This window comes from Larimichthys crocea, chromosome XXII (assembly GCF_000972845.2).
Source record: "Larimichthys crocea isolate SSNF chromosome XXII, L_crocea_2.0, whole genome shotgun sequence".
Taxonomy (NCBI): Eukaryota; Metazoa; Chordata; class Actinopteri; family Sciaenidae; genus Larimichthys; species Larimichthys crocea.
The window spans coordinates 9,127,911-9,141,313 of NC_040032.1; the positions used below are offsets into that span (position 1 = coordinate 9,127,911).

General features: G+C 47.1%; 2 protein-coding genes and 1 pseudogene across 2 annotated transcripts in view; 1 reads left to right on the plus strand and 2 right to left on the minus strand.

Moving 5' to 3' along the window:
• The window catches only part of sat2b (spermidine/spermine N1-acetyltransferase family member 2b), a 12,086-nt gene extending 9,551 nt beyond the window's left edge, over positions 1–2,535 (minus strand). Inside the window, exon 1 of the mRNA XM_019269448.2 lies at positions 2,429–2,535. Coding sequence (XP_019124993.2) covers positions 2,429–2,437 — 9 coding nt within the window. The 5' untranslated portion in view covers positions 2,438–2,535. The remainder of the gene's footprint in view (positions 1–2,428) is intronic.
• An 852-nt stretch (positions 2,536–3,387) lies between these two features.
• On the minus strand, positions 3,388–7,973 carry LOC113744369 (transcription initiation factor TFIID subunit 6-like; annotated as a pseudogene).
• Positions 7,974–9,115: 1,142 nt separating this feature from the next.
• mrps31 (mitochondrial ribosomal protein S31) lies at positions 9,116–12,573 on the plus strand. Its single transcript, XM_019269434.2, has 7 exons — positions 9,116–9,310; positions 10,727–11,173; positions 11,249–11,401; positions 11,494–11,637; positions 11,722–11,795; positions 11,875–12,015; positions 12,093–12,573. Exons 1-7 carry the CDS (start codon positions 9,216–9,218, stop codon positions 12,326–12,328), a joined length of 1,290 nt encoding a protein of 429 aa, XP_019124979.2. The 5' UTR covers positions 9,116–9,215; the 3' UTR covers positions 12,329–12,573.
• Positions 12,574–13,403: the final 830 nt, after the last annotated feature.

Below are 13,403 nucleotides of genomic sequence, written 5' to 3' on the forward strand. Positions count from 1 at the left end.
GAGTCCACCACCACAGTTCGTGTCGATACGATCAAAGGCATTGCGAGACATTGGGCCCACTTCCGATGGATTGGCTGTTACGGCAAAGAGTTTGGAGTTCAGACATGAAACTTCAACCATCAGCCAGCCTGGTTGAAGACCATATCCATCAAGTTTCATGTAAATCGGACAAGTGTGCGCTCTGTACTGGGATGTCTGAGAGTATCAGTCAACACTGGAAGTCCAAATCAATATGAAGATATGAGCAAAAATGCATTTTTCTACTATAGCGCCCCCTAAAGGTCAAAGGTCACCAAGCCTTCAAAGAAGGGGTCTGAGTCTGTGTTAGAAGTTTGAAGTCAAAACATCAAACTGTTGGAGATATGGCTCCACTTCCTGTTTGGCGTCGTCGCCGCTGAGTTTGATTGGCTGCTACGGCAGATGGAAACGAAAAATTAAAAAATCACATGATAATTTTGTGCTTTGGTTGAAGACTCTGTGCGTCAAAGTCTCCTGGAAATCAGACAATCTGCGTGACCTGAAATGCTTTTGAAGGTTTTGATCCAAAGATCCACGGCACCTCGTTTGTGAAATTTGGACCGACGGGTCCAAGTTATGAAGCTGAATGCACTTCAAACTTTGACATGTTGGGGGCGCTACAGGTCAACGTACAGGCATGATAATTCTTGAGGTTGACCATGGGACTGTCCTGAATATGTGTGACAAGTTTCAAATCTTTTCCACCGTGGCGTTCTAGGGGCTTCGCTGCTCGGCACCAATTATTCTGAGACCTTCAGTCAAAGATTCACTGTCAACTCTTTTTCTAGAACTGATTGTTTGGTCACCACACGACGTCTAAACTGAGCCACCGAAAGGTTTTAAAAAAAAATCAAGTCATTTTATTACATTATTGGGTTTTTCATCATCAAGTAAGAACTTTTCATGAAATGACTCATTGGCATACAGAGTTTGTTTACAGAGTTGCTGCATCCTTTGAATGTACAGCTTGTTTATTTTCACATTATCAATTTCAAGACAGCGCCATCTTTCAAGACCTGACAGGAAGTCCATCAGTTGGTCAATGTGACACCTGCTGAATTAAATAGCAGCACACCTGAGAAAAAAGTCTTCGGCCCAAGCACCGGATCCTACAAAGACTCAAACACCAGACACTAAATCACCTTTAAATCGGAGGAACGAGGTACCCGTTAAGAAACCAGCCACAGTTTTTTCTAATCTTGGGGCCTTCGTTTACCAGATCGTCCAGGCTCTGTCCGTCAAAGCGTATGAAGTGCCAGCCTTCGCTGGCCGTCAGGTCCTGAGCTCCTTTCGTGGCATAAAAGTCTCGAGCTGGAGTATTCACGTCCAACACGAGAGCTGCAGCCGCACACACACTGCTCTTCTTCCCCCCCTGACCAACAAAGACGATGAATGAATCCGGTCTGCAAACATCAACAAAACTTCAAACCGGAGGTGAAAAGAAAGATCTTACCTCGCGACTTTGCTCATCAGACCTTTGCCGATGCTTCCTGTCGGGAACGCAGAGTTCTAAAGCGTGAAGAAATGATGGTTTCTTTGTTCTGTCAAAGTGTTTTACCTCTGAATTCTGGCATCACGTACAGATCCTCAAATACACCGAGCGGCCCATCCACGTGCTGTACGTGTAGAAGTACAGAGGTATCGACAAGCGTGAATCCTGGAAGGACGACAAAGACCACAGACGTTTTATTATCTGCACGACGCGAGAAGAAGACGTCAGCGACTCGACACTTCACCTTCTTCAGATTTATTCTGCTCTGGAACTTCGGCGACGAGACATTCGAAGAACGGATTCTGGCAGAACCCGTCACGCTCCAGCTCTAAGTGATTCAAACGAGACAGAATCAGAAATACAAACATCTCATCCTCCAGTTAATTTAATATAGGTAACAATCATTTACCGTCATCAACCGAGACACGAATAAACGTGACCACGTTCGTTTAATATTTCACCCAGAGAGCGCGCAGACGTCAGCCGAGCCAAACTATTTCACTGATTCTGGTGAAACGGATCATATTTTTGGAGGAATGTTTTCTGGTTTTCCCTCTGATGTCCTCCGGCTGCTCCGCCTCAACTCTCTGTGATTTACAGAGTTTATGATGGACAGTGAAGTAAACTGCTGACAGCTGTAGCTGCTGTTAGCTCAGTTTGTCAGCTTGCGAACGGTTTGATCAGAGTAATGTAACAGAGAATACTCGAGTACAGCTGTAGTACATAGTTACCACAGTGGGATTACACTGTTACTGATATTTCAGTTAATGAAACTTATCTTCTAAATTTACTTTATGGAAATCTTCACCTGGTCAGACATTTTTTCAAAAACCGCCAGCTCCTAAAAAACACCCAGAGAAGAAAGTTAATTAAGTTAATTAACGTGATTAAAGCTGCAAACTCAAACACACCGTTCACCTTGATCATCCTGGAGATTTCTCTGCAGTCTTCTTTAGCCTGCAGCTCTTATTGTTGAAATGCATGTCTGTCTTTACCTGTCTGTCTCGTCCTTATCTACCTGTCTGTCTGTCGTCTGTACTTTATACCTGTCTGTCTTATTACCATCGTTTTTTTTTTTAACGCTCTGCCATGTGCACAGAAATACTTCCGGTGTTCCAATTTGACCTTCAAAATAAAAGCCGAACATACACATACCACGCTGCATTCAGCTGAATATCGAGTTATTTATTTTCTGGTTTGTGAAATATAATATATTATAATAAAAAAACGTTTTCCATCAACATTATATCTTAAATCAATATCAGGATGAAGAAAACAAAAATAAAACTTTATTTTGAAATGGCAAGCTCTAGGTTTTATACTGCAATGCACACTGGGAGTTGTAGTGCACGTAGTTTAATCTTGTACACCCAAGCAGCAAACTCACCTGTTCAGGTTACATTAAGGCTTAAAGTTATGCAGGATTAGAGCGTGGACGCTTGATTGTTGTGTTACTTTACAAAACATGAAACGAAGAATTCTGATAATAGAGTACTTTTACTTAAAGTCTTGAGGACTGTAATGCAGTATTTCATACACTGCAGTATACTATATTTGGCTTATTCTGGTTTTTTTTTTGTCTGTCACCAGGATGAAAAACTGCTGTCATCATCAAGTATAAAACCTGTCCGATATTTCTGTTGTATTTAAAGTGAAACACTTTGAACACGGGACGTCAGACATTCACTGAATAAAATCAGAAACACACACGATCAAAGCTTTCATACAAAATCTGTTATTTAGGGTAAAAAAAGAATTGAATCATGGATATCAGCTGAAACATTAAGAGGTCAGTCTCAGTTTTCATTGGCATTAACATATTTACAACATCACTTTGCTCTTCATCGGTCCAGAGTTCGGATGTTCCCCTCCAGAGTTTAACCCTTTAAGTTCAGCCCATACAAACCTGCAGCGACCCGGTTCAAACCTCGTCTCAGTGCGGGCGACTGCGTGCTCGCTCCGGGAGACTCGGACCTGTCGAGCTTCATCGCCGCTTCGAGTGGTTGGGAGGAGATGGAGGTCGGTAACACGGAGCTCTTACTCTCCAGAGGGACGAGGCGGACGCCGGCAAGGACACCACGATGTATTTCTGCAGAGGTCGTGAAGTCGTCAGTCCGGGCCGCCGCCGGATCCAGTTTGACCAACGGTGCAAGGTGGAGGTGGCGCTGGAACGCGTGCTCGTGACCGGCGAGGCGACTGGGAAGAGCTGATGGTGATGACCTGCAGGGAAGACGGAGAACACTGGCTCGGCGACGTCACACCGGTCACGTTAGAATGAAATTAATAGAAATCAAACGCACCTGCGAGGGAGGCGGCTCCTGCGTGGTTGCCATCACGATGTACTTTGTCGCCGGGGGAGACGGCTGGACGGCGTCCCGGGCGAGGCGACATCAGGTGAGGGAGCTCGGGACCTTGATTATGCTGGGATGCGCGGTCCTGCCGACCCGCTGAGCCCGCTCTGGGAGACGGTGAGGTGGGGGCGAGCTGGCGGGAGGAGGACGCACGCTCGTTAGCTCGTTTGCCTGTTTGCTGCCATCTCATGCCATCTCTGTCCGTCGGGACACGTTACCGTGTGATCGTCAGCGTGGTTCTGTTGACCTGCTCGCTTGCAGCGCCGCCTGAGTCCTGGCCTTCATCACGTGGGAGCAAGCATCGGGCCGAGGTAACCGTAGTCTGTGCGGTACTGCTCCCCGTTGTCGGGCTGCGGTCGGATCTTTGCGATGACGCTCGCGCAGTGTTTCTTTGGAACACATTTCATGACACGTGAGTAACTGACGAACGCCGCCTGAGCGACGCAGAACAATCACAGACTTTATTGATTACCAGCAAGAGGCTCTGACGTGGTCGGCTCCGATCTTATCGATGTTGGGACCACCGGTCTTCCATCACTGCTTTGATGCGAGCGCCCTCTACAGAAAGCCGGGAGAGGATCAACGTCTTTATCACCTGTGAGGCGACAAGTGCGAGGATGACGTCGACTGAAGAGAAACAAAACGACCCCAAGCAAAGAAAAACAGAATCGGACTCACGTCACGCTCCGAGCTCCAGCGAGTCCAGCGATGCAGCCGTAAAGCGTCGTCCACTGAGTTTTATCGTCCAACCAAACTCTGAGGAGACACGGACATCTTTAAAGTTCTGCTGCTACGTACCCTGAAGTTCATCCACTGAATACAACAACCACACACCTTAGTAAAAGTCTTTGTGATGCGGGACTGGATGTTGTTGGTCGTGGTGCTGAAGGTTTTGCAGCTTTGGGCCATGAGGCGAGCGGCAAAGTCTCGCAGAGCCCAGTGGTTGCGACAATCGGTCGCAAACCAGAGCTGCTTACTCCACGATGCACGTCACCACGGCCGGGATTGCTCGTGCAGCTACAAACAGACAGAGAAGACGTGTCTCGATTACAAGGATCAATAAATATATAATAACCTAAACAACAGATTGTTAACGCACTCACGTATTTCTCCAAATACAGCGTCGGGTGTCCATCAGAGCTTTGACCATCCGCATGGTATGCATAGCAGGGCGAGGTGTTCTGCACGACGTTCACGCGAACCTTCGAGAGAGAGAGAACAGTCAGCACAGATACACGCGTGTTTCAGGCATTGACAGGAGAAGACGGGAGAAGACGGAGAGGACAGAGAGGACGAGAGGAACAGAGAGGACAGAGAGGACAGAGAGGACAGAGAGGACCTACATCCTTCAGAAATAACGTGCTGAATCTCGGAAGCATCTGATAGAGTCCAGGATCTGTGGCATGCTCTGCAGAGCTTCCTGAAGGAGACAAGAGGAAACACAGTAGCAAAAGGAGGTTAGCAGACAGTTTACACACAACGACAGACAGACAGACGAAGACAGACGACAGGACAGACACACAGACAGACAGACAGGGACAGACAGGACTTACAGCTCTTTGGCCTCACAGGAGCCGACCATGCTTCTGTGATCTCCTGTAGTAGAGCTGCTGTCCCACAGACAGCTCGTGCGTGCTGGTGTGCTTCAGCTTGATCGGACCTTTCTCCTTTCCTGAAAGACACGGACGGGAACTCGATGAAACTAAATCCAGATAATTACGACGGACGAAGGCGCGAGGGTGACGAGGACAGACACGGACCTTTGCCCTCCGCAGCCGTCGCTCCCGACCCTTGCCTGGATCGCACCGTCCTCCTCCTGACCGGGTTTGACGACTTTGAGCGGTTCTGTTGACTCGATTTTGTGCTCTTTCGGGGCTGAAAGTTCAAACGTAAAAGATCTAATTAGACGTTTTCCCTCAAATGTTTTGTGTTTTTTAAAACGACGTGAGCAGGACTCACCTGGTGGAGGTTCTCTGGAATCGCAGCTGCACGCCGTCGATACTTAACCAGTGAGCTGTGGGTTGACAACATGAAGCATGAGCTGAGACACAAGACAACATCCTGGACTTTAAGGACACGTCGGACTGATCGAACCTTTCAGAGACACGTTAGAGGAACTCTGGGCAGCGGCGTGTTGATGATGTCACTGAGTCTACTTCCTTCTCCTCGTAGAAGTGAAGCTCTCTGCCGCCGCCGCTGGCGAAGCGGAACGGGATGAACTCCTGCGACTGGAAGCCGAACAGAGGCTGGAAGGAGACAGAACACACAGTGAAGCAACGAACACCGAGTCTCGTTGACTCAAAGCGTGCGCGCTCGCTCACCTCCACGTTTTTTAGTTTGAGAGCGTTATCGATGTCGCTCGTGGTTGTTTACGTCTCTTCCCGTGATGCATGAATTTGAGACGTCCTTTGGAAAGAGACAAAGAAAAGAAGATTAAGAACGTTTTGTTTTTCAGACTCTGAACAAATAAAACATATTATTATTGTTCGTCGTCACCCTGAGCGATTTCCTTTATCCTGTAGCTGACTTCTTCCTCAGAGCGACGCAGCTTTCCTCCTGCAGCTGCCGACGCCATAGACTCGGCCATGGCCTTCATGGACTCCGTGGGCAGGACGACCGAACACTGCTTCGGCCGACGCTCCTCCGCCATGGCTGACGAAACAAACATCAGTGAATAACAGCTCGACATCTTCAGGTGTACGCAGACGATGACAGCTCACGTCAGCAGACAGAAAGCTCATCAGAGTGTAAAACAGAGGCCAGTTCGATCCCTGGAGGTGTTACAGGCTAGCTGTGAGTGTTTCTCTGCAGCTTATGAGTCAAGCCTGAAACACGAATGAAACACGAGCTGACGGTAACAGCACTGTGGTACCGGTCCGTCTGCAGGCACCGCACACAGAACAACTCTTCTCTCTCCATCTGTAAACTTCATGTCTCATTAATCATGTCCTAACTAAACTTCTTCCCTGGAGTTTCTGTCTCTGTCGTCCAGCAGGTTCTCGTGGATCGTGGCTGCTGCTGTGGTCCTGCAGACGTCCACTACACATATTACTACTGTCATTATGCTGCCATATCTGCTACTGTAATCATTTTATCATCATGTAATTCATTGTCTTATTCTATTGTATATCATCATTGTAATTCTTGTCATTATTCATTCATTGTAATTCATTGTCATTTTATCAGTCATTGTAATCATTGTCATTTTATCAGTCATTGTACAATTGTTTGTGTTGTTTGTCTGTGACATCTGTTGCACGTTGTCCGTCCTGGGAGAGACGTGCAAAGATAATAAAATCTGATTTGAATTGAGTTTTATTGTATTTTCATCATGTTCTTCTGTCGTTTCATTGTGTGTTAACCTGCATACACCTGTAACACATGCTGCTTTCAAACAGGTGAGCCCTCACTTGTTGTGTGTGGTGTTTGTGTGTGTGTGTGTCACTTGTGTGTGTGTGTGTTGTGTGTGCTGTGTGTGTGTGTGTGTGTGTGTGCACTGTGTGTTGTTCTGTGTGTTGTGTGTGTTAATGAAAAAATAACTTACTTAAAAACATTAAAAAGTTGCAGATTGAGAGTTTAGTAATAAGTAATTAATAAATGTTTATTAAACATGAGTCATCGTAGAGTGTGTTTCTGTTACACACACACCACACTACACACACACACACATATATATATATATATATATATACACACACATATACACACACACATTAATTTAAATAAATAAAGTTACTTTAACCTCTGAGTATTTATTTAACCTGAGTCACAGCGCGGTAAACTCTGTGTGTGTGTGTGTGTGTGTATATGTGTGTGTGTGTGTGTGTGTGTGTTAGCCGCCGTGCTAACAACTTAGCTCCCGCTGTCGTTACCTGTGCAGGTCTCTCTCCTCTGTCTCCTTTTGCGGGTTTTTGCGGGATCTGTGCGGACAGACGCGGTCAGTGTCGATCTGCGCAGCTGTCGGTGACTTTCAAAGTTTCCTGTTGTCGGAGTTTCTCCATCTCTGCGCGGGAAAACAACAAACCGACGAACCGAGCGACCGGCGCTAACGCTCCCCCGCCATTTTGACGGAGCAGTGATGGTGGGAAGTTCGGTTCTTTTTAGGGAGTCGGATCATTCGACTCGGCTCACCAAGAAGAGCCGGATCTTTTAGTGTTGGAGTCTTTAAATTGACTCGGAACTAATCTTTTTTTTTTTTGTTCGTTTTCTAGTGCAGCGTTTTTAAAATTTATTTATTTATTGTAAAGAGAGAAGAGAACGACAGAATATTAGGGACACATTAAAAAGAAAAAAGGAATTAATTACAAGATTAAGGTCGTTATTAAATATGGCGAGTAATTAATTCTCGCCACCATATTTGATAATTCACTTTAATCTCGTAATTAATTCCAAAAAAATGTTTTTATTTAAATGTGGCCCTACTACTCCGTCATAGAAGAGAGATACTTTATTAATCTTTATTTCCCCTCAACAGGGAAATTCTTTTTTCCCACTTATTTACATGCATTTTTTAACCCCAAACAAACACACAGTACAAGTACAAGGCTCATAGACATGCAAATGTGGAGAGAGATGGTGGAGTGATGGGCAGCCAGCCAGACTGGCGCCCTGCGAGCATTTGGGGAGGTTCGGTGCCTTGAACCGGCCACCCTCCGATTCCCAAGCAGAGTCCCTATGGACTGAGCTACTGCCGCCCCATGTTAAGTTATACAGTGTGCAACCGGTGCTCCATGCATACAGTGACTTAATGTCACGTGCGTGCTATGCATCCAACAATAGCTTTTTTTTTTTAAAGTAAATTATTCATGCTTACGTTTTTCTGTCTATTTTGTGCAATTCTAGTATTTTTTTTTTTACTTTTGAATATGTAGAAAAGATGTTTTGAATAATTTAAATTATATATAAATCATATAAGTCAAAACATCCCTAAATTTGGCTGAATTACTAAAAGTTTAAGTGGTAAAATGAAGATCCGGCTCTTTTTGGTGAGCTGAGTCGAATGATCTGACTCCCTAAAGAGAACCGAACTTCCCATCACTAATCGCGAGACTACGATCGAGGAACCGAACTTCCCATCACTAATCGCGAGACTACGATCGAGGTTTAAAGATTTATGGAAAATACCAGATTAAAAGAAAAATAAACTATTTTTAATGAGAGAAAATGCAAAAATATGAATAAATAGTTTCACATTATAAAAAAATAATAATTACAGTTTCCTGTTTTGGACAGTCCCGTTTTTTCTCCCGGAACCAATGTTATCCATGAGTTTCCGGGGGGTTACTTATGTTGTAGCAGCGTCAGGCGTCAGGAGCGTGCGGGAAGGACACGCAAAAATAACAATAAAATAAATCATGTTCAGATTTTTACTCCGACACTCTTCAGTCGGTGTGTGTCAGTGCCTGGCCAGGTGTGACACGGCGGCGGCGGCGGCGGCTTCGGTCTCCAGGTGAGTGTGACACAGGCAGGTAGGTGCAGGTCATTCAGCTGACTGACAGGCAGCTGTGTTTCCACATGCAGACTGGAGGAGGAGGCGGGGATCGAACCGGCGACCTCCCGATTAGTGGAACAGCTGTGAGGTGCAGTCAGCTGTTTCAATGAACCTGCACTGACAGCTCGTTTCCATGGTAACCTGTGCAGATGTGCATCATGTCTTCTGTCCATCAGACTGAGTGTCTGCACAGCTGGAAGGAATGACCTCAAAGGTCAAAGGTCAGAAAGTGTTCAGCAGCCTCTGATGTCTTATGCTGTATTATTTATTGACACTTGGCCAAGGAGAATTAGAGACACTCTCAAAGTTCATCAGAAGTGCCTGAGTCGGTCTCACATTCTGCCCAACTCATCCTGGTGGATCGACTTTAAACCCCAAGATAACAGCACAAATACTACACGCCCAGAATGAGTCACAGAGAATGTCTTTACCCATGGAGGTGTTATTGTCAGCATATTCTAGTCTGGAGACACAGATGTCTGTTTACGCAGATTGGACCGTCAACAACAAGCTATCTATTATGACTATGAAGGCAGCAACAGGTCTCTGTGACCCTGGACACCACAGTGTTGAGATAGACTGGCACCTACTGTTCCCAACCAAAGACAAACAACTGATACTGCTGAGGACCTCAAGGCCCACACGGGACCTCAGGGCCCACACGGGACCTCGTGTAGAACGCTGTAGTTTTTACAGTGGAGCTGCACGATGTGTTTGAGCAGGAGCTCATGCAGTGGATGGGAGTTGTTGTCCGTGACACTGAGAAGTTTGTGGAGCCTTTTCTCCACGACCAGCTGCAGGAGCTCCAGACAGAGCACAGAGCACAGAGCACAGAGCCTTCTTCATCGCTCTGTGCAGTTTCACACTCTCAACAACAACAGATAAAACATCTGCAACATGTGCACACGTTAAAGGACCTGAGCGTCCTCAGGAAGGACAGTCTGCTCTGTCTCTGTCTGCAGACAGCCTCAGTGTTGCATCTCCAGTCCAGTGTAGTCCTGCACCACCTCCACCTCCATCGTGGATCTCGTGAAGGGACAGACAGACTACAGGATGGTTTCATCGTATCGGTGCCGACATGTTTCTCTGTCATTTGTAAAGAAATCAACAGACGTCCTGCAGGAAGGAGGCGTCAGGGCAGAGAGGAAGAGCAGATCAACGTCTCTGACATCATCATCATCATCATCATGTTCATACAGCCTGAGCCGAGCAGCGCGTCCATTACATGTTATAATAACGTCAGCATCACGTAGGCAGATGATCCAAGAAGCTCAGAGTCCTGACAATAATGGTCACGTATTAAATATTGTAATAATATTAACCCTGTGATGATGATGATGATGATGATGATGAACTCTGTCTTCTCTGACGCAGGGCTGCACACGGCGGAGCAGTCAGAGCCTTCAGCGGCTCAACTTCAGTCCGACTATGTGAGAAGAAAAGCGACGCTGCCTCCTCTGACCCGACAGAAGCTCCAGCTGAGCTCACACAGAAAGCTGCAGATGACGGACAGGATGAAGTCCTCAAGGTGGCCGAACGAAGCGAGGAGCCAGCGGGGTTAAAGACGGAGGAGGATGGAGGTCCGACGCAGCAGCAGCAGCAGACAGATGTTGAACAGGTCACAGCAAAGCATGGAGGTGGGAAGAGGAGCGGGAAAGAGAGTCTCATCGACCTTCTGGGAGCCATGAAGGTGGAAGTGACCAACAAGAGGAAGCTGAAAAACAAAGTTACGCAAAGTTACGAGTCGACCTCCAAGACAGCAGATCTGGAGAGCACCATCACCATGTTCCAGCAGGTGACGGACCAGGCTTCAGCACAGAGGTGAGGACGGGGTGTGGATTCTGTCTCAGCGTGACGTGATCCGGTCTTGATCTCTGGTCTCTGTGTTTCCTTTAGTGAGACTCTGGATCCCGAGCTGGTCGCGGCTGCATCAGCCGCCGCCTCCACGCTGCCGAACCGCAGCCAGGCCGAGTCGGAGCTGCTGAGGCAGCTGAGGCAGCACGAGGCCGTGAGCGAGGCGCAGAAGAAAGGCGAGACCAACGAGCTCGGGTACGTGTCGACTATCTGTCTGTGTGTGTGTGTGTGTGTGTGTGTGTGTCGGGTATGTGAACGTCAGTTTAACGTAATAAACATTTCCTCAGAGTTATTATCGCTGACATGAAAGTTGGAAGGAATCCAAACCGACAGAAGACGTGGCCGGCCAATCAGATCTGGTTTGATGAGGACGGGCGAGGATACACTGACGACAGAGAAAACGCTGCGGAGACGGACGCAGGTGGCAAAAGGTAAATCTGTCTTCATCATCATCATCATCATCATCTTTACTGGTTCTTCAGATGGACTGTGTCAATGTGAGTTTTATGTTCTAGGAGGAACCTGTTCACAGGAAAAAGGCTGAACATCTTCTCCCCGACGACTGAAGAAGGAGTCGAATCAACAGCCGGTAACAAAGTTCAGGGTGTTTAAATCAGATGTCAGACAGACTTGGAGCTCATCTCATCTTGCTGCTGTCATATTTTCAGCTCGACCGACTCTCTGGGACGTGGAATTTGCTCATCAGCTGACTCAGGCGACCAACCACACGCCTCGAAACGGGCTCGAGGAAATGATCCAGTGGACCAAAGAGGGCAAAATGTGGCAGTACCCGGTCAACAACGAAGCCGGTGAGTAACGTTGTTGTATATCCGGTTGAACGTTGGCGGAGGGATCGCGCTCACCGTGTCCTCTCGACTCTCGTCAGGCCTCGAGGAGGAAGCCGACGTCCCGTTCCACGAGCACATCTTCTTAGACAAACACCTGGAGGACGGTTTCCCCCGGCAGGGACCGGTGCGTCACTTCATGGAGCTCGTGGTGGCCGGTCTGTCCAGAAACCCGTATGTGACGGTCCAACAGAAGAAGGAACACATATCCTGGTTCAGAGACTACTTCCACCAAAAAGAGGAAGTCCTGAAGGAGGCTGAAGTTTACCTGAAATAAGACGATGACGTGTTTGTTGGACGTTCCACAGGTTCAAGAAGAAACTTTAAAATCACTGTTTAATCACGTCATCAAGTGTCGCTCGTATACGAAGAATATAAAGCAGCAGAAACAGTTTCATTTCATTTTCTGTCACTCTGAGGTTGTTTGTTCACACAGGAAGTCACATGTGGTGTCAGATGAAATCATGATGTCAGGGTTTAGTTTTGCAGGTCAGGTGCATTAAAACATTTTCAAGGCAGATCAAAGATGAACGTTTCTTGTTTTCGTGTCAAAGATCTTCGTACGAGCGTGATCAAGATGTTTTCTCAGCATCCAGGAGCTGCGATCAGGTTTACAGTCGCCTTGAACTCGGTGCCCTCTGCAGAGGAAGTTGCTTTTAAAGTTGAAAACATGTTGAGAATGTGCCACACAGATTCCTGCCGGTCTAAAAAAAAACACCCGCAGTATCTATTGTCTGAGAGCGAGAGGCTGACAGCTCAGAGTGCCTCATTTCCACATTTTGTTCACTTTTCCTCAAACACACGGAGCTGATCGGCGTGATAAAACATGGAGCTGTGTGTGTGTGTGGTCACACCTCGTCCTGATGTCTGCAGGTGAGCCACCAGGTGGCGCCGCTGACAGCTGAGCATGCTCAGACCTGCAGACTCTGCAATGCAGCAATGAAACAGTGAGAACTTCCTTTAATTAAAATCACTGTCTGAGGGGAATGCACCTGCACAACACACACCTGTCACACCTCTACACACACCTGTCAGTCCTCTACACACACCTCTAACACCTCTACACACACCTGTCACTGCTCTACACACACCTGTCACTGCTCTACACACACCTGTCACTCCTCTACACACACCTGTCACTCCTCTACACACACCTGTCACTGCTCTACCCACACCTGTCACTGCTCTACACACACCTGTCACTCCTCTACACACACCTGTCACACCTCTACACACACCTGTCACTGCTCTACACACACCTGTCACACCTCTACACACACCTGTCACTCCCCACCTGTGAAGAGAAACCTGTTCTCAGGTGGATCTGGTCTATGCTGAAGTGTTGTGTGATC

What these genes read in the sequence shown, in the direction of transcription:
- mrps31 (XM_019269434.2), top strand. Translation starts at nt 9,216, where the DNA reads ATGTTCAGATTTTTACTCCGACACTCTTCAGTCGGTGTGTGTCAGTGC. An exon ending in GACCAGGCTTCAGCACAGAG is followed by an intron (nt 11,174 to 11,248) that starts GTGAGGACGGGG and finishes TGTTTCCTTTAG; the next exon opens with TGAGACTCTGGATCCCGAGC. An exon ending in ACGGACGCAGGTGGCAAAAG is followed by an intron (nt 11,638 to 11,721) that starts GTAAATCTGTCT and finishes TTTATGTTCTAG; the next exon opens with GAGGAACCTGTTCACAGGAA.